Source organism: Natrix helvetica, assembly GCF_964273705.1.
Source record: "Natrix helvetica genome assembly, chromosome: 1".
Lineage (NCBI taxonomy): Eukaryota > Metazoa > Chordata > Lepidosauria > Squamata > Natricidae > Natrix > Natrix helvetica.
In genome coordinates, this window is record NC_138548.1 from 134,422,793 (window position 1) to 134,448,899 (window position 26,107).

The 26,107-nt window shown below is 38.2% G+C and overlaps 1 protein-coding gene across 2 annotated transcripts in view; it reads right to left on the bottom strand.

Moving 5' to 3' along the window:
• Positions 1–261: 261 nt before the first annotated feature.
• HSPBAP1 (HSPB1 associated protein 1) overlaps positions 262–26,107 on the bottom strand; it is a 75,128-nt gene continuing 49,282 nt past the window's right edge. Inside the window, exons 3-7 of one of the 2 annotated variants that reach the window (XM_081938795.1) lie at positions 20,962–21,098; positions 15,329–15,500; positions 7,782–7,865; positions 3,549–3,659; positions 262–1,131 (exon numbers count right to left, since the gene is read on the bottom strand). In XM_081938795.1, the coding sequence (XP_081794921.1) occupies positions 574–1,131; positions 3,549–3,659; positions 7,782–7,865; positions 15,329–15,500; positions 20,962–21,098 (1,062 nt within the window). In that variant the 3' untranslated portion in view covers positions 262–573. The remainder of the gene's footprint in view (positions 1,132–3,548; positions 3,660–7,781; positions 7,866–15,328; positions 15,501–20,961; positions 21,099–26,107) is intronic. The other variant, XM_081938794.1, reaches the window with a different exon arrangement.

The following is a 26,107-nucleotide window of genomic DNA, read 5'->3' on the forward strand; positions in this document are numbered from 1 at the left end:
TCCATCTTTAAGAAAGGACAGCTTTGTATATAGGAAATTTAATCAAATTTAAATGCATTTATGATAGCACAGATTTTGGAAGACTAGAGTCCCTTTGCCATGTTGGAATTAGATGGCTGGAGCAAAAATACTTAATCCTTGAAAAGTAGATGTAATCCCCCCCCCCCTTTCTTTTGAGTTAATTCTGTAAGAACATGAGCTTCTGATTGGGAATACTTTTTCAATATCACCTTTGGAGATAAACTAATCTCTCTCTAGTTCAGGAGCCCATGTCTAATGTCGGAACAATAATGTCATTAACCTGACAGATCTATTCAAAAGTTCCTAAGATGATGCAGTATTATGAAAGCCTATAAACCTTTAGGTGAAATATTTATTATGATTACTGTTACTGTGTATAGCACCATTATGCTCATACTGTATTATCTGCTCCATGTTACCTTTCAAGGTTTATCCATTATACTATTTGGAAGTCTACATTTGTACTTTTTAAAATGCCTTTCAATGCTTATTTTCTAGTTCTCCAAAAATTCAGGACCTTCCAGAGTACATTTTGTCATTGCTTTATTATTATTATTTCAATGGATTCAAAACATTCACTTTCTCCAATAAAAGACGAGCTATTAAACCCACGACTTGTGGATTCAATGCACAATCTAGCAAATCATTTGTAGAAATGAGTGTTTGTGGGAAGGGTGTCATGCATTCTAGATCCTCCATCGGGGTTCCAGAATCAGTTGTCATCCCAGAGGTCTTCCCAGCAGGATGTAATTTTCCAAAATGCCTCTTACTTTCATTGACAAGATCTTTATTGTCACGTTCAGCCACTCCAGTTGGATAAGTTTCCTGGGACTGTGGTAAAACCTGAAAAAGGCTCTGTCCAAAGGGAATTGCTGTCAGCTTTTCTGTTTCAATTACTGTTCTGCTAGAGTCACAGGGTTTAGATTTTATGCACTCAGATTCTGTATTGATCTGTACTTTCCTCCTCTTGTATGACTCTTGAAGAATTCCACCAGTACTGTGCATTTGAGGGAACTGGTGCTTAATTTCACTTGTCTTCTGATGTTCTAAATAGGAAGCCACAGCTTTGTTTAAATACTCAAGGTTGGTATTATGGGAGGTTATCTCAACCTGGCAAAAAGAAAGAAAGAAAATTGAGGTTACCTCAATTTGGGGAAAAAAATTAAGAAAATAGAATTCAAGCTAATATCTTACATGACTGTTAAGAATTTCTTGAAGCAGTTCCCCATCAGAAGCTAGTCTCATTATTTTTATTTGCTTTGTTCTTTGTCTTGTGAGGATTTAAATATATGCACATAGACATACAAATAGACATGGATACATATATATATATATTATTTATCTCTGCTCTTTTCTCAGCTTTAACTCGTTTACCTCACCATCCTTGAATTTGAAAAGCTGTAGTGGCTTAACATCCTTTCTATTTATTTCTTTTTTTAGGGGGGAAACATCCTTGGTGTTGGTTTTTTTTTTTTTTGTAAACTTCACAGTTAAGCAGTGTTTCTATAGGGTTAAATCAAAATATTAGAAAATACTGTATCAGCTTTTGAGTTGCTCTAAACACTTCATCAAATTGGGCTGGAGAAAAAAAATGAGGGATTTGAAAAAAAATCTTTAGTTAAAATCACGTGTCAAACTCGCCATGTCACATTTCCGTCATATGATGTTTTGCAACATTTTCTCCATTCATGAAGCTGGATGGGCGTGGCCTGCACATGGTGCATGTGGCCTGCGGGCCACCAGTTTGACACCCCTGGGCTAGATGTTAAGACCATAAGGTCTTAAAAAATACTTTTTTTTTCATTAAAATTTTAAAGTTACCTTCTAGAGCAAGTCTCAAGCAGCCTGAAAAAAATTCTCAGTGCTAGACTCAAAAACATTGGAACAAGAAAAAATGGGTGACCTCTATTTCTGAAAATATATGACTGGATGCTCTCTAAATCTGCCTCTTGCCCTACAAGAAGGACTATATTTAGATCCACAGTTTACTTTCATTTAAAATATTTTGTGCTACATCCCATGTCATGAGGTTCACTTCTTCCCATCCAATCAAGCACATCTGAGGTCATGAGAGAGGAGAATCCAATCTGCCATCTGAATTCAGCTGAACACACACTTTTATTTTGAAGAATGGAGTAGAGTAGAGTAGAGTAGAGTAGAGTAGAATAGAATTCTTTATTGGCCAAGTGTGATTGGACACACGGGGAATTATATCTTACATAACACTTATACCTCTACTTTTTTAAAATTATGAATTCAAAGTGGTTCAGAAAATAAAGCAGTTTTAAAAAATAATCTTCATAGACCTTCAAATTAAACAACATAGAAAATAAAAGGTATCAAAACGTAAGAACCAGCATGCAAAAGCACTTGGAACCAACTGAAATGTAGTAGTCAAAGACTTTCAAAAATCCCTGTGCTTTAGGCAGAAACCTGAAGGCACTATGTAACTCTGGAGCCCCTTTTTCCCATTTAAAACTCAGGAAGAGTAAGTGAGGTGTTATACATTATTCTTCCCCCTAAAAGTGATTTCTCCATGTTATGGTTGAGGCATAAATCCTTTTACTCAACTGTTACAGGCAGCTGGGGGAGCACTAAAGAACATGTTGGGCACTTCCCAAAAGTATTTCCATTCCCATTGACTGAGATGGGATGACAGCAGCACCCAAGGAAATACATACCTACAGCAAACTACACCAATGAAGGAAAATTGGGAGATAGCTAACCAACACCAACTCCATGTTCATGTTTGATTTTGCATGGGGTTGCCCATCAGAAAGTGTGGGTCAAAGTTCTCCTTGGCCAAGTGCTCCTTTCCCACAAAACCCTGCACCATCATAATAATATATGAACTTATTAAAGTGCATACCCAAACATACAAACTACATATCCCATTGGAGGAGGAGCTGGTGGTTGAATCTTATTATCAAATAACTAATATTTTGATGTGAATCGCAGTGATTCTTCTATATAATTTTGGATGAAAAGTTAAATCATAACAGTTTAAAAGTTAAACATAACAGAGTTATGTTTGTAACTCTGACATCCTAAGTGCTGATTAATATTGATGAAATGTTTACTATTCTTTTATTTTCAACATTTTAAGCTTTCTAAATAGCATAATTTTCATAACTTTTAAATCGGATTATACAAACCTTGCTGAACTAAAATAATGCAATGTATCAATATTTATTACATTACTCCCAAAAATCTAATAACTCCAAAACATTTACTCTTTCAGACTGCTATATCCACCAATTGTGTATAGTGTACAAAAAGTGATAATAGCAAAATCCATATCTCAGAGAAAGACATGGTACTCAGTCTGCACCAATATCACATTTCTGGCTTGGTACCAAATCTAAGATCAAACGGAATAGCCATAGATATTCATGCTTAGTCACTCTGGAAATGCTAATTATTGCTGTATGCAACTGAGGCAGGGATTGCCAACCTTACAATGATACAATGATATCATTCAGGCAAAAATGCACAAAAAGTTTAGAGGATAAAATGAAGAGAAAAACCTCTGTGGGGTTGAGCCAAGCATCTGTGTCCTTGGGATTTTCTGCAGCCTTGATTGCACATATCATTGTTCGGGTTATTGCCTCTTCTATGCGGGCTTCATGATCTGCATCCTATGAAAAAAAGAAAGGAAAACATGGAATATTTTGAATATATGGAAAGGACTTTGATTAGCAGGAAAAGAAACATTTGGATATGCTGAGTCCAATGTATTTTGAAACTGTGACTATTTTGACATTGGCCTAAACCAGTGTTTTTCAACCTTGGCCTCTTTAAGATGTGTAGACTTCAACACCCCAAATTCCCCAGCCAGTCTTGTTGGTTGAAGAATTCTGGGAGCTGAAGTCCACACATCTAAATAGGGCCAAGGTTGAGAAACACTGGTCTTAAATGGTAGGGTATGGAGGTGGAGAGGAGATATGCTTCATTTTATAATCATATTATGAAGGATCTCTAATATTCTGAAGAATGAAAATTGATCTAGCTGTTCTAGAAGCTCTGGAATATATTACACAAATCACAGCGCTCATGTTAAAAGGATCTGTGATTTCCCAAATAGGCTGACAGGGCAATTAACATCCCTTGTTATTTTATCTGGGATTTCATAATTTCATAAAATGCCCATAAAAGCCGCCTGATCAAACAATTATATAATTTTTCCTAATTGGCAGTTAGTGTCTTGTTAAATTGAGACTTATGAACCTTAATTTATACCAGAGGGATATCATCTAATATATAGAATCTTAATTTAGGAAGATCAAAAAGGCATGTCCCAAACTCTATCTCTCAAGAATTTAAGCTCTTAAACACATACATACTCTCCCCTTCACACACAAATTACTAGGAGGACACAAATGTCTTGCAAGCTATTACTAAATTATTCTAAATTCCAGAGAGCCTGCTGTCATCTGCCAGTATCACTAGCCCACTAATATATTATTGCAGTCTTACAGGGCAACAGAAGAGTGAAAAAGACAGCATTGGCCTTAATGAAGGATACCAGCACGCAGTGTTTTAAAGATGAAACAAGAATTCCGTAATTGATTCTTACATGATACAAGGTGTCATGTCTTTCTTGGGTGCCTTTAGGCAGTGAAATACAAAGACTAATTTAGGATTTCATCAAGATGAGCTTCCTTGGAAAGCAAAGCCTTCATGTTTAGCTGAATTGCTTGGAGCAAGGGACAATTCCCGCGGCAACAAGGAACAAATTCATTGCATGATGGTACTGGTGGCCACAATCCTAGAGGCAGAATGAAGAAGTGGGGCTTGTTTGCTTGAATTTACATATGAAAATGGGGATGTAGCAAAGAGATAGCAAGATGCAACCTTTGCTCTTGATAAGTAGCTTGCAACTTTCCCACAGAAACTCTCCCCCCCCCAAAAAAATCCTCCTTTCTCTCTTCCTATTTTCTCTGCCTTTCCTCCTATCATTTATTGCCATCATTGTGCAGACGTAATAGGCCATTTGCGTTTCTGATGATGCCATGTCACATTTATATCAAATAACTCATATCTGCCTGAAAGAATGTAAAGTTATAATTTACAAATTAACAGAGCTTTCTGGTGAGCCAAATTCTGGCTAAGTTCCAACCAGACTTGAGCATCCTACATCCGAGGTTATGCTTTATATCATGGGATGGGATAGCTTGAAAATATTCAAGAGAAGCACTTGTACCTTGTTTCCCACTACAAATACACTGTAAACACAGAAATGATCTGTATGGGCAATGTAGTCTATGCAGATCATATATCAATCTCTTTCACCCCTGGATAGTAGCTCCAGTTAAAGCAGTACAAACCTCCCTTATATTAGTGCAATATAATGCACTAAGTATTAATGCACTATAATGCACCAAGAGCAGTTTGTTGTAGTGGTTAAGGCAACAGGCTAAAAACTAGGAGACCGAGTTTCTTTCTTTTTCTTTCTTTCTTTCCTTTCTCTCTCTCCCCCTCCCCCTCTGTCCTTCTTTCCTTTCTCTCTCCCCCTCTCTCTCCAAATTTCTTTTGAAATCTTGTCAAGAAAACTATAAGCATTTGACCAGCCAGTCAATACGAGTCAACACTGACTCATAAGCACACAAAAAGTGAACTATAGTGCAATATTAGAGATAGGATGCAATGCTTTTCTTTTAAGTCTTTTCATTAATAAATTGGATAATCCTAGCTCTGGAGAATCAGAAGAAACCCTTGCAGAATTTAGAATTGCATTATGTCTTAACAATTTTATTTCAAATGTTATTGCTGCTGAATAAATACTTGAGGAAGCTTTTCTTACTGCTCATTTTTCTCATGGCCACAAGGTAAGTCATATAGTCAGGAACATATATAACTGTTACAGAGCTGTAACTTCAGAGTAAATGGACATTCCACAAAAATTGGTGCCATTCAGGGATAACTTTCTCTTGCAGGCTTTTAATATAGTTTCCCACAGACTCTTTATCACAACACAGCTTTCTAATTCTGAAACATTTAACCTCACCTTTTAGCATCTGAAATGATGCATATTTAGAACAGCTTATCTTAGCCATATGAAAATTGTCAGGCTTTCAGGGTACTGCAACTCTGAAAAGTTCATTCTGCCTGATGAAGCCCATGAATAATATTAATCACTTATCTTAGAATGCAAACTTTGGCGTGGTCTCAATGTGTCAGAAGCAAACTAAACCCTGCTCCTCATATTGTAAAGCATGAGTAGAATACTTAATTGTATCAGTAGAGCGGTTGAAATTGGCATGGCACTCACTTATCATATCAATATGATAGCAGCTGCTTATTGCCATAAGCCAGAGTACTGCTTGAGTGAATAATGGAAATGTTCTGGATATTACTTTTTAACATCTATGTCATGCATTGTTTTTCCAAGATGGATAACCCTACATTTAGAAAGGAATGTTGCCATCACCTCTGGGGATAATGGGATATAATCAGCTGTCACCATTAAGGGTATTCCTAGCATTCCTCAAGTTAAGCGATCTCCATGCTCAACTTATATTGCTTGTGAGGATTTTAATTTGGAAAGAGCAGTTATGGCAAGCAAAATTGGAATGTATTGGATCTGCTTACTTCTTTGCTCTTAAATATATGGGCTATATTGAGAGGTGTGGGGAAATAATGCATAAGGCATCCTGCACGGGTGGGTTGGGGGGAGTTCTGGCCACCCAGTTATTGGTGTACCACAATTCCTAGCATCCCACCCTACTGCTCAGGCTGGCTGGAACTGCAGGGAGATCATTAGTCATCACTATAGAACCATCAGCTTCCCACCCTTTTGTACCCAGTATTTCTTAGCATATCAACGCAGCCCCAACCTACAATTAGGAGATCATGCTAATCTACTTTCTCAACAAAATATAAAGGTACCCTCTTTATCTAATAACAGTGTTTCAAATTTCCTCCTCCATATCCTCTGCAAATGATCTGTCTCCTGATCAAAGGATGTAGATTTATTGGCTCTGTGCTAAAAAAAGAACTGCTCTGAGATCTGTCAAACTTGTTGAAATACATTTGTATAGATTTTTAACTACACAAGAAAACAGAGCCTGGGATGGATTTCTAATCCCATCAAGCTTCAATGAGACCTCTTTCCAATCTCCTCTCCACATATTTGATTTCAGAGGGATGAAGAGACCGTGTCTACGTCTGCTACAAATCATCCTTTCAGGTCTCATTTCTACCTACATCACTTTGATTTAAAATTTATGCAATCAAGATGTTGAATTATGTAGCATAATTTATGTATGTGGTATGGTACAGATTATAAGCGGATGGGCCTCTTGTGGGCCTCAATGATTCAATGCTAGGGAAAGCAAAAGGAATGGGAGGGGGATGGAAGAAAGTTATTCTAGTAACTGCTCTGCAATTATTGTACCTACATATGCATAATACTAATTGACAATAAGGTACACAGATGTCATGGCCGAGAGTGTAGCTTGATAGTAGCACACATGCTTTCCATACTAAGAGCTCCTCATTTAATTGCCAAAATCATTATGGAGAAAAACTCTAGCATGAAATTGTGGGAAAGTTGCCAATAAAACATCCTTTTTATTATCAATCTTTGTTACAAATTAACCCAATAAAATGTATGCTATCAGTAGATAGTTTGTGAATATGCAGGTTGTGATACTCCATATGGTTTGCAGCTGACAATTTTAACAGATAAAATGATTCAAATCATTAAAATGATTCAAATCTTAAAATCATTTTAAGAAACGGAGAGGGAAAAAATGTACCAGTTCAATCCAAGAATTAATGCTAACGGTGATGGGGTCAATGGACTCAACATAATGCCACCAGTGTCTAGGAACCAACAAGACCTGAAACAGAAAGAAATGAGAATTTAAACGTTGTAAATTCTTCTCTTACAAACATGTATGTTGCACAAGAGCATTACACTGTAAACAGAAATGGTTTGAATATAATACTTTTAATACTAGCATAAAACTTTTATCATTGATCTCCCCTTGCACTTGATACATCCAAGGAATTATGACTTTTATGGATAATATATTCTGCAGTACCTCCAACCCACTCTTCCAGTCAAATGAATAATCTGGTACCTTATAAAAAGTGAAAGAATAAAATATGCCCTATTAAAATCACAGAGTTTACTCAGCAATCATGAAATCAAAGAACTATGTGAAATACAAATTGAAGAATTGAAATTGTAGAACTATCTGTCAAATTAAAATGAACAAATCAATAGGACTGGATAGTATAAGCTGAGAGTTCAGAGACTATCACTATAAATGACAGGTAGTCTTTGATTTACGACCAGTTGCTTAGAGTCCATTCAAAGTTACGACTACCTGAAAAAGAGGATTTATGATCCAGATCCAAAGTTGCAACAGTTGGGCTGCTCCATATTCATCTGACCGAACCTTGGGTACTTCACAATGTGGCCACATTTATGCCATTTGCAGCATCCCACAATCACATGGCTTTTACATTGATTTTGCCCAAAACTGGCATTTCCAGTTTTTGGCAAAACCAACAGCAAACAATTGGTCACTTAACAACCAATATGTTCATTCAACAAATGCTACAAACAATAATAATAAAATTGGTCAGAATGGCTCCATTATGTTTACATGTTTGATGACTGCTTATAGTTGCTGGCTTAATAGAAGACCATTGTTAAAAGCCATAGGTTTTCATAAAAAATAGACAGATTTAAACACATAAATTGGGCATAAGAAATTTGATATCAGTCTTCAATGGGAAGCAGGGACACTTTTCTTCTACACTGACCATTTAGCCGCCAATGGGAAGTCTGTAAACAAGGCATGAGGTTGGTAAACCCTCTTCCATTCTTTTCTTCTGGCAAAGAGTGTTCAGACTTGTGGAACTTCAGGCTGGAAGCAACTTGGTAATTCTGAATTTGGCAGTTTTTGAAATTGAAGCCAAAAGCACTCTTATCAGCAGCTCTAGTGCTGAATAGTTATCAGGCAGTGGTGGGATTCAAATAATTTAACAACCAGTTCTCTGCCCTAATGATTTTTTCCAACAACCAGTTGACCAAAGAGCTCAGAAAGTTAACAAGCAGTTCTCCCGAAGTGGTGTGAACTGGCTGAATCCCTCCACTGGTATCAGGCAAAGAAAGGTGTTGCAAGGTCTCAGTTTTTCACTTGTTCTTGCTATTTTTATAATCGCCCAATCTCCAGCCAAAAACAGGAGTTAGAATTTTCTTTTAAATTCATTGGATTTCGAAAGGTAGAGACAAAATTTAGTCAAATAATCTTTCAAGAGTTTTTCTAATGTAGCTGTCACTTCAAGCTGCAAAGAGTGCATGGATCCCAACACTACATGTTCTCCTCTACAAATACTTCTGTAGAAGACACATACAAGACATTTAGACATTCACCCGAATAGTTAGACATGAAAATCCACAAAGATTTTTGCAGAAAATGTCATCAATGATATGCCAGCTTCTGCCACATCCAGCCAATGTAACTATTGAAATATATATTTACTTAGAAATCTGGCATATGATTTCATGCACTATTCCACTATGAAAAGAGGGTATCACATGGGGGAAAGCTTATTTATCTAGAGTCCCTTTCAATGCAATTATCCTATATTTTATCATGAATCCTGTCTAAATATTCATTTACCCACTTATCACCCATAATGTACAGGGTGGTCACATGAGAGTGACATAAATATACTGTTAATTTATGATAAGGAGGCCATAAATTATTTAGAAACAGATGTTCCTCTTCCAAGACAAGCAAAAAGCATTCCTGTAAATAATTTGTTTTAAAACAGTAGGAGAAACATTAGAAAAAAACATCTGGGAACTTCAACAAAATGCTGCAGACTAGGGTATAATTGCTCAGGAAGTCAACTACTAATTCCAATTCAATCTTCTAACTTCTTATTTCATAACATAAGTAGTTTGTTCACTGCAAACTTTGGGAAACAATCAAATGAGATATACTGTATATCTTCCAAAAACATCTGCTAATCAGCTGGATGACTGGCCGAGCCAGAACTTATTATAGTTTGCAAAAGTCAATAAATAGTAAAACTAATGTTTTTGAATCCAGCAAAAGGCCAAGCAACAGATGTCCCTACAGTTAGTCCTTGATTTATGACCACAGTGGAACCTAGAATTTCAGTTGTTAAGTCATTGCAGTCAAAAGTTGAGGCACCAAATGACTGGATTTGACTTTATGACCATTTTTATGACAATTGTAAAGTGAATTTCCACTGATTAAGCAAATCACATGGTTGTTAAGTGAATCACAAATCCATTTTCCAAATGGGTGCCTTTTGCCAGAAACTGTCAAAAATTTAGCAAATTATAATCATGTGACTATGGGACACTGCAGCCAGTCATAAGTGTGAGCTGGTTGCCAAACGCTTAAAATGTGATCATGTGACCAGGGGGCATGGCAGTTGTAAATTCAAGGATGGGTTGTAAGTAGCTTTTTTGGGAGTTTGTCATAACTTTGGTTAAATGATGGCTCTTAAGTCAAGGACTACCTTTATACAGTTTCATGCTGAGCTGTTTAAGAATTGTGAAAGCAAGTGGAGTATCATAAATTAAAAGCTAAGATACCATAAAATGTACATAGAAGTATAATATCAGAACTTACATTGGGAAAGAATACAAAGTCACCCAAGGTAACATAGAGAACATTGTTGGAGGAACGGAATGCAAATTTGGTAGCTAATAATCACCAGGGCACCTAAATGTATTTTGATTCATTTAGATATTTAGATAAGAAGTGGACTGAAACCTCAGCAGAAACACAGAGTCCACTTGGGCCTGCCAAATTCCAATCTATACTCTTAGTCTGGGGAGCACAGATTAGATCAGTTCAAAATATCAGAAGAGTCACGCTATATCAGAACAATAGTCTATTCTGCCATCCTGTTTCACATTATGGTCATAAGCTAGGAATGAAAATAGATCTCTTGCCTGTTTATCTTTCCCGGAAAGTGGCATATGAAGGGACAAACTGGCCTTTCTCACAGATCACACTAAGCTTCTGTTATTAAGCAAGACATACTTAAAAGATTGATTATGCGCATTCCAATGCCACTTCATCTATAATTCCAGGTGTCTCACAGAAATATAATTAGTAAAACAATAAATGTGTTTAAAATAATATCTAAAATAAGACTTAAAAAGTCAAACTAATCATATTTTTTTAAAAAAACAGATGCTACAAGATAGTAATTCTCAATTAAGTTGAACTTTCTGCTTCAAAAACTACAGAAAAGAAAGCCTTGGCTTTGTTAAATTACCCATTGGAATTGGGCAGGTAAAAGAAAGAGAAAAACAGAGTTAGAAAGAAGGAAGCCATCCTAATCTGGGGATTGGGAAGTTGCCATGGAGCAAGGGAATTGTGACTAAGAAGAACCCCCTCTAGATTCCCAGTGTTTCTGGAGGAAATAAGGATCCAATCCACAGTTGACTGGATTCACACAATACACCAAGCCATAAACCAAGGTGTACAAACCACAAAGCTTTGGTTCAAGTAACACAGTAAGTCAGATTCAACCAACCATGCTCCAGTTTAGAAAAGTCTGCATACCCACATGTCCCTAATTGGCCTTCTGTCTTACGTAAGTAGGCCTTTTTATTCTTTCTCTCCTCCATGTATTTATTTATGATATATAGATCTATGATTTGCCATGAGAGAAGAGTTCAGGTATATGCGTGCATGTGTGCATGACTTCAAAGATAGTCAAGGCTCCTTTTAGGATTATGATATTACCACCTAAATAAGCTTCTCTTAGTCTGGCTATTGTGGTCAAACCTGTAACAGTAGAAAATAGGAAAAAAGAAAACACAATAGTGTATTGGATATTACAATGTACCCCCGAAGCTTAAATAAGCCAATATAATTGTTGAATAAATGGTAGAGCCACTGAATTGACAATTACGCAACTGCACATAACAAAAACTGTTTAAGTCAACCAAGTTCAAGTCCCTTCAAGCCTTGAATTCCGCTCCCACAATCCGCCATAAAATGGTTGCTCAAACTCGTATCTCTTCTCATGCTTTCTCACTGGAGAAGTAAGTTGTTACACCATATAAAATCTGCCCACAGCTTTTCCATGTTTATTCAGAGGGTGGGTGTGATTTGTTTTTTTTCCCTTGAGGTGAAAAAGTCACCTCCAAGCTGTGAATGTAATCTCAGCATGAATAAGATGGAGATTACAGTCCCCTTTAATGCCCTATCAAATCACTTCTCCATACTCGATGACAGCTTTTGATCTACATTTTACATTTGTGCTCCACAAATGGAAAAAGAAGAGTTCTGCATGTGTGAAAATGAGGCCACTCTGCTGGTAGCTGTCTATATCTCTTGCTGCTGCTTTTGGGGGCCTGCGGTTTTCCTCAATACTCTTTTTGGAGTCAGACAGGTAGCTATCCAAGGCTAATTTACTCTCTCTCTCTCTCTCTCTCTCACACACACACACACACACACACACACACACACACACACTCAGAGGCTCACAAAGACATCTTTCAAATTGCTCTCCTGTCACTTTGAGAAAGCAATTATAAACCCACAGACTCAAATTATCATCTGCAGGTGCAAGAGTGATGCAGAAAGAATCCTATTAGAACTTGGCTGTCGGTGGGAATCACACAGATTCTTTAAAGATCATGTCAAAGATTGAAATATGGGGCAGGATTTAGGAAGCCACCTCATAATTTACCCCATTTAGCCTTCATAACTGACTAGATGAATCTTCTAAAACGGATGAAACTATTTTATATTGGCTTCTGTTGATCCAAACATACATACATACATACATACATACATACATACACACACACACACACACACACACACACACATACACACAAACCAAGATTCCTCAGTGCCACCAAGATCAGGATAAGTAGTGAAATGAGGCACAGTGGCCAGAAGATGGCATTAGGCACATTAAGTTTCTTTTAATAACCACATCTAGTGCCCAACTACTGCTGTGCTGAATCTCAAAACACACCTTTATTTCAGTTTTCCAGTCCCGCATTGTTGTGATATTTTAGTCCATCGCATTACAATTCACGGCCAAAAAAGAATAGACAATAGTGAAAGATTACCAAGTAATGTAATGCTGATAGGAAACTTTCAAGTAACTTTATTTGCAGATATATTATTTTGGATTTCTTTTCAATAGTACCTACTAAAAGAATGACTTCCTTTATTACTGAAAGATTTGATCATCTTGGTTCATAACATCTCTTTCAACACTAGACAGCCCTGACCTAATCTTTTTGCATGTTGAATTGTTTTCAATCGTGCATTTCCGAAATGACATCCTTAGAGAATTTTAGCATTCTTTGGTCTTCAGCTTTTCTTCTGTGTCATAGAATTTTAGGAGCCCTGCTACAAGTCTTCTATTCTGAACAACATTTGACTTTTAATTAATTTAAGTTTAATTAAAAATTGGGACACTCCACTGAAATAGACAGTCTGCGTAGAATTTCCAATCGTAATGCAAGGCAATATCTTGCTATCATTAGGAAAGAACAGAAACATAAGAAAAAGCAACAAAATAAAATGTGAAGAACAAAAGAGAACAATCAGAAGTCAGTTTATTCCAGTTTTGGGATCTTCCAGTAAGATATTTATTGGTGTATGCAAAACATTTCAAATCTAAACTGCTTCAAATTTTAAACACCCTGTTTTGAGTGCGAAGTAACAGTTGTGAGCTTGAGACAGGCCATTAGAAGCATTTTGGAAGTATTCTGAATTTGGAACAGCTGTGTTTCTAAAGCACAACGCTGTTTCAAGTTTAACACACTAGAAGAATATACAAAACAACCCATTTTGCAATTGACATAGCTGTTTCACACTCAAAAGAAAGGATTTCAAGCTGAAAAATGGGGTGCTTGCAAATTTGAAATGGTTTAATGTGGAATGTTTTGCATATCATAGCCATTTTTCATGCCATACAGAATGTAATATAATGCAATGACAAGTGTTTGGAAGGACATCAATGCAATTCTATACATGACTACGCTGGAGTACATCCAAGAAAATACCAAAAGTGAATAGAGGTGGGGACATATAGCAGGGATAAGAACTTTCTTTGGTGTGAGGGTCATATTGCCCCAAAGGACACGTTCCAGGGACTGAATGACATCAGAGACTAAAGGGCTACAACCCAAATCTAAGAAAAGTAGCTCATTATGTAATGAAAGCTATACTTAGAACAAAGGAGTGAGTAATTAATTTGGAAGGCATCATGCTGATGGGGCTGAGATCCTCGAATTCTGGCAAATAGAAAAATCCTTCACAGGGCCGCTGCTCATTTATTGTATTCCTCTCGTCGGTAAAGTATGATTAATCAACTTTCACATGACTTTGTTAAAACTACTTTGAAAGCTTCCTTTCGAATGCTAATGCATGCTGTAAATAGAAGTGAGATAGCTGCTGGGCAAGTGTTTCCATTATGGAATTATCCATCATGATGAAAATGTAAAAGTTTTTGGCTGGTTCCGCATAACCATTTCTGAAATCCAAACTGGGCAAATGACTACTCTCAAAACAAGAGGTAGCTTCTACTCCATCCTCAGAAACTAAAGAACCTTCAAAGTTGCTTGCATACCAAGAAAATACCCCAGATCTTCTTTCATTTCTTTTATAAAGTACCATTTTCACTTGGAAGAGATGAAATGATATAAACTGGGCATTTGACTAGCCCCCACTCCACTCCTATCACCATAACAACTATAACTGTAACACACACATACATACACTTTTATTTTTTTTAAATAAATAACTGATGGTGGCAAACACAACTGATACTCCTTCCTCCTCCTATTTTCCTCATAACAACAACTGTGAGGAAAATTGGGCTGAGAGTGAGAAAGTGGCCCAAAGTCACACAGGTACTTTCATGCCTAGGGCAGGACTAGAACTTTCTGTCTCCTGGTGTCTAGCCTGGTGCGTTAAACACTATACCAAACTGAGTCTCGATCAGGAATGAAATTCAGCTGTTTCTGACAGGTTCTGGAGAACCGGTAGCGGAAATTTTGAGTAGTTCAGAGAACCAGTAGATATCACCTCTGGCTGACCCTAGAGGGGGGAGGGAATGGAGATTTTGCAGTATCCTTCCCCTGCCATTCCCACCAACCAACAGCCACAGAACCGGTAGTCAAAAAAAATTGAATTTCACCACTGGTCTCAATGTATAAAAATGTAACAAACAAATACATTAAATTAGATGTTCCAGCTCATTCACATTCAGTTCATTCGTTCAATTTCATATTTAATGAAAGAAGCAGCAAGGGCAGAGAAAATACCTGGCCAGGATTAAGTGTAAACACGTGGGCTCTTGCTTTTTTGAATAGCGGATATTGCTTCAGACTTGGATTAATCACATTGACTTTGCTGAATATACTAGATTCTTCATAGGGAATTCTGGTAGGATAAAGTAGCCTGGAGTCTTCAGGTGGGTACAGATGCCACCTTTTCCTGGAAAAAGATAATGGAAACTTGCATCATAAAGTTCTATACCCGTGATGGTGAACCTATGGCATGTGTGCTGGAAGTGGCATGCAGAGTCATCTTTCCAGGCATGCCAGCCATTGTCTGTTGCTCTTCCGGGATCGGGTGCACATGTGCGCTGGCCAGCTGGTCTTCACACATGAGGGAGCACCGGAAACCGGAAGATGTGCCGGGGAGCTGCTCTTCCGGTTTCTGGCGCTTCCGCACACACACACGCTCCTGTTTCAGCATTCGGTGCTGAAAAGGTTTGCCAACACTGTTCTATATGATACAAGTGCAAATAGGTACATTCTGCCTAAATTCATTATGCCTATATCATTATAAGCCATAGATTGCATATCAGTTAACCTTCCCTGCAAAACCAGACAGGAAACTCAATTAGAAGAGCTAATTCTACTTTATTTTAAGGCTACATTAACAGAATCTTGCAAGTGTGAAAGTACAAATCTCCAAACATCACTTTTAATTGATCAACTGGATCGGATCCTTCCTAAGTTTCTTTCTCTGACCCTTAATAGCAAAGGCACGTTAGACTTATATACTGCCCCACAGACATTTACCAGCACTATCTGGTTGGTTTACAATGTAGAAGCATTATTTGCATATTGCCCCCAACAATATGGATCCTCATTTTACTGACCTCAGAAGGATGAAGGCTGAGTGAACCTTGAGCCCCATCAGAATCAAACTCTAGGCTGTGGGCAGAGTTTGCCTATTCTACTGCCCTTTAATCACTGCGCCTCGGGGGCAATTCCCTCTCTTGTCTGATTGTTTTCTAGAAAGCATGTCTTCCCCTCTTTCCCCAAGGTCATCCACATATACCATTATAATATCTGTGCTTTGTGACAAAAATCACAATAGGTGTGTTCACATAGCATGCTACAGCAAGCTAAACACACTATTACTTAGCATAAAGCGAACTGCCTTTTTGGTTAAAATTTGAACCCAAATCTAGAAAAAGTACATATCGCATAAGTACTGTAAATCCATTTTTTTAAAATAACCTGTCCTATCTAGATGTGTTGTCCAGCCACACCCCATAGCATGACAAATGATCATGGTGACTTAAATCCAACATTTCTGAAGGACTCTAAAGTGAGGAAGTTGCAGAAAAAAGCTATGGACATTGTAGAGTGTTTCAGTTCAGATTATAAATTTGGACTGGATGTTCTAGGAGAATATTGCAAAGAAAAACAATACAACAAATTTCAGTCAGTTGTTATTGAATTTTTATTCTGATAAATCAGCTTTCTATAAAATAGAACACTACTCTTCAGACTGGTAGCATTCTCTGTGTATTGTTACTTATTCTGCAATTTATGCCACATAAATAGTTAGGTCTTATTATTTTTCTATTTATGTATCAATCCCAGCGTGAATACCTTTAACACATTACAAAGTATTGTATAATCGTTTGCATTTCCTGTAATTTGGAATGGGACAAAAGATCTATCCATTTTTCCTGAGGATTGTTCTGCAGGAAACAGGGACCATATTTCAGCTAAAAGAGACAAGATGTCCAAAATTGTAATTGTATTGATCAGGTATTTCCTGTAAATGACCAAGATGCCTAGCCCCATTCCTCAAATTGTTAAGAGTTTAATGGGCTATTTGAAAAGAAGAGAAGCTTTACTTCTATTCTGATAGACAAGCACATGCTGTTTTTCTTCGGGCTGGAAAATATCGGCATGATCGGATAGCAGGATCCTATAGGCTGCAGAGTCCACGTGTTTTTGCATTCACTATCCTCTACCTTTAGCACCTTTAGTTAAAAGCTTTAGATTGCAAAACTGTAAAAGGGTTCTGTCTGATAGACCTTGAAGAATATCACTTATCAGAACTAGGCTCAAGAGACCGTCTAACTTTGTAAAGATCAACTTCCTATATTCCGCTCCATGTTTAGATGAAAACAAGTTTCTTTACATCTAGTGAGACTTCAGCCAAGGTATACCTATTCAAGTAAAACATCCAACTGTTTTTGAAGACCTTGGGGCACTGGCTACAATCCTATCTTCAAGCTGAAGTGCGATAGCAGAAAAGGATTATATAGACAAGGAAGTTTGTGATGTAGTCCTTCTCTGTGCTTTCCAGTATAAAAACACTTTGTTTTGGTATTTTGGTATTCTATATGCATTGAATAGCTTAGATTTCTCAAAACAAGCCTTTGTATCCCTCCAGTTGCTCCCTGTGATTAACTGTTTTCTTATGTAGTCTAGGTCAAAAGAGCTTTCTTTCTTTCAACTCCAAGGCCAACTTCTACAGATAACCCAAGCCCTGTTTCACACAAGTGTAAAGTAAAAGTAAAAGGGCTGTAAGAATCTCTCCTATATTTATAGTCCTCCATTCAACATTGCCTTGTCTGTAAATATTTCCTCTCTATATTATATTACATTAAAGTTACTCTTTTGGTTTACTTTGCTCAATAAATCCTTTCAGCTTTCTCCTCATTGTGGATTCACTGCATTCACATTCATAAACCTTCTGCCCACATTTTAATGTGGCAAAACACAAGTTTTCTAAATTGTTTGTGGGTATGTATGCCATAATGCTGCATTTTCAGCTTGCAAGCTAGAGCAAAACAAGCACATAAACGAGTTTTATAAATCATAACACAGAGAGCAAATTTATAAGAGAAGACACAAGGGAGGGATGTTCCCAAATGTTTATTAAAGCCAAAAGGTTTTGTGGAATGAGTAGTTAAATGGTAAACAACATCCAACACATTAAAAGTAAAGTTGTGCACTTTGAAAGAAATCTCAACTTCACGGATCATTGGCAGAGTCTCAACTGGCAATGAAGTAAGAAAGAAATCTTAGTAGAGATTTCCGTTGAAAGAAAGTCTGTGCACACCAATAAAGAAGGGCAATTTCCAAACTATTTGGAATGTAATTTCTAATATTACTATGGAATGCTGCATTACATTTCTGGTCAATCCTTTAAAAAAAATCAAAGTGGAAAATGCTCAGAAGAAGGGAAATCTGAATAACCTAAACCGAGAATGTCTGCCCTAAAAATAAAATAATACAAGGATACAACCTTCCATATTCTTGTTGGTCAACGGAAATTATCTGAATTATTCAGTGCTACATATTGCCAATATCCATATCAATCTTCACAATTCTTCTTGGGGCAACAGTTCCCCCCCCCCCCAAAGTGGCATGATCGGGACTAAAACTGAGTGTTAATTAAAATAAATGTTTGGAATAGGATTACTACCCATGTGTTTAATATGTTTCTCTTTCTTGGCTTACAAATGGCAAGTCAGCAGCAAAATTTGGGGGGCTTCTCAGGCATGCTGGAGCCTGAGGTTGTGTAACCCCTGAGAAAAAGGGAAGCCAAGGAAAAGGAATGATCACAACGAAAAAATAAAGTTTATTAGAGTGTATAATGAGGGCTCAGACTGTTTGGGGGCAATATGCAAATAATGCTTTTACATTGTAAACCACCCAGAGTGTGCTGTAAAGTGCTACGGGGTGGTATATACAGCTAAACGCTATTCCTATGGTGCCCCACTTTTAAATGCTTAATTCTGCTTGTCATTGGCTGGCACAGCCTATCTGCATAGCCTGTCTTAACTTTTAATGCATGAAACCCCTGTGAATGGATTCAGTGTGGCCTAATCAGAAGGGAACTAGAAAAATGCAGTAGCATTATTCCCAACATCAGTACATTTTTAAAGAATAAGTTGTTTATTAGGAAAGAAATACATAGTATATATTTGTGTGTGTGGAAGAGAGACACACAGAGAGAGAGAACATACCTATACATAAGCATACTGTAACTACTTGTTTCAAAAGTAGTAAGATTTTTATATGGAGATTAATGTAATGATTCAATTACTGTATTTTTCGGACTATAAGATGCACAAGAGTATAAGACGCACCAAGGTTTTGAAGAGGCATTTTTTTTTTAAAAAGTAGGTAGGTAGATAGAGGGAGAGAGAGGGAGAGAAAGAGAGAGAAATACAGTAGGTAGGTAGATAAAGGGATAGAGAGAGAGAGAGAGTGAAATAGAGAGAGAAAAATACAGTAGGTAGGCAGGTAGATAAAGGGAGAGAGAGAGAGAGAAATAGAGATAGATAGATAGATAGATAGATAGATAGATAGATAGATAGATAGATAGATAGATAGATAGATAGATCAGTAGGTAGGGAGAGAGTGTGTGTGTAGGTAGGTAGAGGGATAGAGAAATAGAAAGAGATAGATAGATAGAGAAATACAGTAGGTAGGTAGGGAGAGAAAGAGAGTAGGTAGATAGGTAGATGTTTCCAGGTATATTTATCCATGTGCTGGAGAAGGAAATCACTGACAATCTGCAGCACCTAATGTTAAGTAATTGAGCTCCCCGTTAGAAGAGTGAGTATGCAGAGAAGCGTAATGAGAGTGATATGGAATAACACGCACAAACCAGCATACAGAGACACTGAATAGTATAAATATATAGTAGTTTACTATGTAGAAATATAGAGGTATTCAGAGTCCGGTTAACAGTCTAAGTCATACACGCTTCAGTCAGTCAGTTACCAATATTCTCAGTTTAACCCACAAAAGAGCTAAACAGTTGCAAACCACAATTCCTCAAAATACCAACCAGCTTCTAACAAAACAGAGAGAGAACTAACAGCCATTCTGGCTCCCTCTTATAGTTGCTTGAGGTAACAAGCCAATTACATTTCTCTAACATTTAAAGTAACAGTAATCATAGCTTATATACATTGCCAAGCCAAACCTAGGGTTACATCCCTAACACCTAAGACTTTGTTTCTGCTGGCACAGCACTTGATCAATGTAATTCTCATCAATCAAAGAGCTTTGCAAAAGAGAAAAAAAGTTTTTGCACTCTGCAAATCTCCCAAAACCACCCCGTTTAACACGAAAACAGGCCCATTTTTTCCAGAGTGCTTGCAGACTGCTTGGGAGTGGGGGTGGGGGCAAAAACGAGCAAAAAAACAGCCTGTTTTTCACAAAAACTAGCCTTTTTGTCAAAAAAATTGCATGCATAGCCTTATGGAGGCTTGTAGAGTGCTGCTGGGGAATGGGGGGGGGAACAGCCCATTTTGTGCTCATTTCTGCCCTCCCCAGCCCCCAGGAGTTATCTGAAAGCCTCCATAAGGGTATGCACAGCCATTTTAGTGAAGTGGGCAGGGTTTTGGGTGGCAAAAAAATGCTGTATTCAGTATATAAGATGCACCCAGATTTTCAGCCTCTTTTTTGAGGAAAAAAGGTGCATCTTATACTCTGTAAAATACGATAACACTGATACCAATTTTCTCATTTAAAAATATTTTTCTTTCTTAATAATGAACCTAGGCACTTTGTACCATGAAAAAGCTCTGCATATCAGAGCAGTTTAAAAGTAAAAACAAAACAAAAGTTCAGGAATCCCTCTATCAGAGTGGTAAAGAGAGCAATTCTCTATTCCTTCTTACCTGCCTTGCACCTGCAACACCAAGTTGCAACCATAGGAATCCAAATGACAGGGTGTGTTTGCTTCGGTGGAGCCAATCCACAAAGTGCTCTCCTTTCCATTTCTTCCAGGAAATCCAAAGTCAGACCATCTAATGTCCTGTTGTAAAGGTAGTATAATAAAACCTTGATTTTACAAAATCACATTTAGCAGACTTCAGCTACAATGGACAAAAGTTAGGCTTGGACATCATCTAATGCATATTCTAAGGCAATCCAGACAATGGATATAATTAACATCATTAGAGCCGTGGTGGCAGAGTGGTTAGAATGCAGTACTGCAGGCTACTTCTGCTGACTGCTGGCTGCCAGCAGTTCGGTAGTTCATTTCTCACTGACTTGGATTGTTCGGGGCAATATGCTGACTCTGTAAACTGCTTAAAGAGGGCTGTAAAGCACTGTGAAGCAGTATATAAGTCTAAGCGCAATTACTATTGTGTTATTTGCGTTGTAACATTACAATGCATGTTTGACTGTTCTAATATTGTTCTTGGGCACTTGTGTGTGTGTGGGTATCAAGGATAATAGATGTAGCACAATGTAAATTTCATTCCTTTTGTACATATGTGATGTTAAAATCTATATAAAAGTGGTGGGATTTGGACCATAATGTAACATATACCATCTTGCTGTTTTTAATCTGTCCCTCCTTAGGTACTGTTGAATGTGAGTGGCTGAGGATACCTATAGTCAAGGTTCATTCAGAAAAGTTCTTTGAAGATAGTTAAGAATCCTCCAGGTACATAGCATGTGAAACGAAGAATCAACCCAGGTGCTTGTAGTCCACTATAATTATTTTACTTGGATAAACTTAGAAAAAAGGTTCTACCACTAGTTTTTTCAAATTACCTCTTCTTTCACTTTATAACATATCAGTATACATCTTTTGCTAAATGTACAGCAAATCTAAGAAATATTATTCTATAATGTTGTTTGTTTGGGGGAATTAATAGTGGCATATGTCCAGAATCTCCTGAAATTAATTTTGAAAAATGAAAGAAAACCAATAAGTAAAAGGTCATTCCAATTTGCTAAGTGTATCAACACCAATTTCTTCAACCATAAGGACATCATTAATGCCATCTATTCTTGGTTAGCTCTGTAGTTGTGATTAATTATTAGCTGTATAGAAATCAACAGCAACTTGGTAACTTTTCTCTTAATTTCTTTTTGGTTTTTGGGTTTTTTTAAAAAAATGTTTTTATTTTTAAACAAACATAGACAAACAAGACATATAACATAAAAACATCTTCTATTATGTACAGTGTGTCGATTGGTTACAAGATTTTTGTGCATCCTCTCCATAATCATCACTTAAACTTTATATAAAGTCACATATTGCCAATGAGATATATTTATATACATTATTATTATAGTCCTTCATTTAACCAAGATGGTTCCGCCCCAGGCGCCTGATGGAACCTGATAGGTTCCAGACGGAGCTCGGGCCATTTCCTGTAGCCCTGACCCACACCCGTTCGGAGGACCTAGTGGCTGCATGGAATAGTGCGGCCGCTGGGGCCTTGGACCGGGTGGAGCCTTTGCGGCCTCTCTTGCGGCAGCGAACCACCCAGGCTCCTTGGTTTACGGAGGAGCTGAGGATGATGAAGTGCCACAAGAGACGCCTAGAGAGCACATGTAGATCATCACGCTCTGAATCTGACCGAACTCAGGTAAGAGCCCATTTACGGACTTACCTTGTGGCGTTAAGAGTGGCCAAGCGTCAGTATTGTGCCACTCTTATTGCGTCCGCAGATAACCGCCCTGCCGCCCTGTTTGGGGTGACCCACTCCCTGCTCCAACAGAGGCCGCGGGAAGCTCCTCTGCAGGGCAGAGCAGAGGAATTTGCGGAGTATCTGCAGGACAAAATCGCTCAGATTCGAAGCGAGTTGGTCCCTACTAGTGGTCTGGAAGGGACGTCGGAGGCAGGTCGTGAGGTCCCATTGTGGGAGGAGTTTGACTCTGTTGCTTCCGAAGATATGGACAGGTTGCTTAGGTGACTGCGAGCCACCACATGTTTATTGGACCCGTGTCCCTCCTGGCTTGTACTGGCATCCTGGGAGGTCACACGAGGCTGGCTCCAGGAGTTAGTCAATGCTTCCTTGAGTGAAGGGTTTCTGCCGGCCGCCCTGAAAGAGGCGGTGGTGAGGCCCCTCCTCAAGAAGCCTTCCCTGGACCCAGCTCTGTTAGCCAACTACCGTCCCGTCTCCAACCTTTGCTTCCTTGCGAAGGTTGTAGAGAGTGTGGTGGAACAACAGTTTCCACGCCACTTGGAGGAAAATGATTATCTGGACCCGCGCCAGTCTGGTTTCCGGCCCGGCCACGGCACGGAGACGGCATTGGTCGCATTGGTGGATGATCTCTGGAGGGCCAGAGATGGAGGTTGCTCCTCCATCCTGGTCCTATTAGATCTCTCGGCGGCTTTCGATACCATCGACCATGGTATACTATTGCATCGATTGGAGGGGTTGGGGGTGAGGGGCACTGTTTTGTGGTGGTTCTCCTCCTACCTCTCTGGCCGAGTGCAATTTGTATTGGCAGGGGGGCAGAGGTCGACCTCGAGGCCGCTCTCTTGTGGGTTGCCACAAGGGTCGGTCCTCTCGCCTCTCCTGTTCAATACATATATGAAGCCACTGGCCGAGATCATTCGTGGGTTTGGGGTAGACTACCATCTGTACGCGGATGATAACCAGCTGTACATTTCTACCCCAAACCACCCCAACAATGCTATCGAAGTGATGTCCCGGTGTCTGGAAGCCGTACGGATCTGGATGGGAAGTAACAGACTCAAGCTCAACCCATCCAAGACTGAGTGGCTGTGGCTACCGGCGCCCCGGTTCAACCAGCTTACCCCATCACTGGCCATTGGGGGCGAACGTCTGGCCCCCGTGGATTGGGTACGCAATTTGGGCGTCCTTCTGCATACCCGGCTGTCCATGGATGACCATGTGACAGCTGTGGCCAGGGGGGCGTTCCACCAGGTTCACCTGGTGCGCCAACTGCATCCCCTATTGGACCGGAGCGCCCTTCGCAGTCACTCATGCGCTTGTGACGTCCCGGCTAGATTACTGTAATGCTCTCTACATGGGGCTCCCCTTGAGATGCACCCGAAGGCTGCAGCTGGTTCAGAATGCGGCCGCGCGGGCAGTCTCGGGAGTCTCTAGCTACTCCCACGTAACACCTCTCCTGCAAGGGCTGCACTGGCTGCCTGTGGCTTTTCGGGTGCGCTTCAAGGTGTTGACCATCATTTTTAAGGCGCTCCATGGCACAGGACCTAGTTATTTGCGGGATCGTATCCTGCCCCATACATCCCTTTGGCTGATTTGCTCACACTGAGAGGGACTCCTCCGGGTGCTGTCCACTAGGCTGTGCCAGCGGGCGATGCCTAGGGGAAGGGCCTTCTCTGTGATGGGCCCGACCCTCTGGAATGACCTTCCCCCCGACATTAGAATGACTACGGATCTCCGCTCCTTCCATCAGAAACTTAAAACCCACCTATTCTAGCTAGCCGGCTTGGCCTAATTCCACCTATCCCACCTCAGTTCTATTTTTTAAATTTTTAGGATTGGTTTTAGGGTCTGTTTTTTAATTTTTATAAATTGTACAGGGGTTGTTTAATTTGATTTTTACCTATGTGTATGATTGTATGTATGTTTTAAATTTATTCCTGTACACCGCCCCGAGTCCCTCCGGGGAGAGGGGGCGGTCTAGAAATTTAATAAATTATTATTAATTAATTATTAATTATTTGACTTTCACTATTATTTCTTCATTTTAAACGAGGTATTCAAAATATGGGTTCATTTATGTTATCATAATTCACTACACCATCTTCAATATATCCAATAGTAAAATATTTTTTATATCCTATTTAAAATCATTCTATTATTTTGGTATTGGTAACATTCTCTAAAAATTTTCAATTCCATGTTTTTTTTAAAATCTAACCACAGATAAAATAAATCCCATATCTTATAAAATTGTTTATCTTCTTGTACTCTACTTTCATATGTTAACTTACTCATTTCAGCACATTCCATTATTCATATCATCAATCTAATATATATGTATACAATTATTATAATTATTAAACATTCATTGAGTATAACTATTATTACATCCTTTTTATGTGAAGCATGCTAAATTTAGAATAAATTTATATTATGGCATTTCATTACATCATCCTGAAATCATCCAATGATATTACATCTTCTCACTTACAGTTTACATAAAATTTCATATTATCAATCTAGTGTATATAAGTGCATTATATTTAGATAAACTTGGAAAAAAGGTTCTACCACTAGTTTTTTCAAATTACCTCTTCTTTCACTTTATAACATATCAGTATACATCTTTTGCTAAATGTACAACAAATCTAAAAAATATTATTCTATAATGTTGTTTGTTTGGGGGAATTAATAGTGGCATATGTCCAGAATCTCCTGAAATTAATTTTGAAAAATGAAAGAAAACCAATAAGTAAAAGGTCATTCCAATTTGCTAAGTGTATCAACACCACAATTTCTTCAACCATCCTGAAATCATCCAATGATATGACATCTTCTCACTTACAGTTTACATAAAATTTCATATTATCAATCTAGTGTATATAAGTGCATTATTATCATTGTTAATCATTTATTGGACTATAACTACTATTACTTTGTCTTATACATAATACTCAAAATTTAACTAAGTTTAACTTAATTTTTGTTGTAACATTTCATTTCATCATCCTGCATCCTTCCAGTAGTAGTGTTGTCCAATATCTCTTGCCATTTGTAAAATCTGTATTCCAATTATTTTCTTGATAAATCTCATGTGGACTTCTCTTGGCAACTTGTTGTTCATTGCATATCTTTTAAGGACTCGAAACCCTCCACCTGTTCCTTCATTCAGCTTGCCTTTGGTTACAACTGGTGCTTCTGCCAAAATTACTCTCATTGTTTCTGCCAGATTTCCTCCCTTTTCTTCTTCCATGTTTTGAAGTCTGAGATAGAGTTCCAGTTCATCAACCTCTCCTTTCCGTATTTCACACGTATCATCTCCCTCCACTCTTTGTTTGCTGTCAATGTCAACAATTTTCTTATCACTTTGTTCATATTT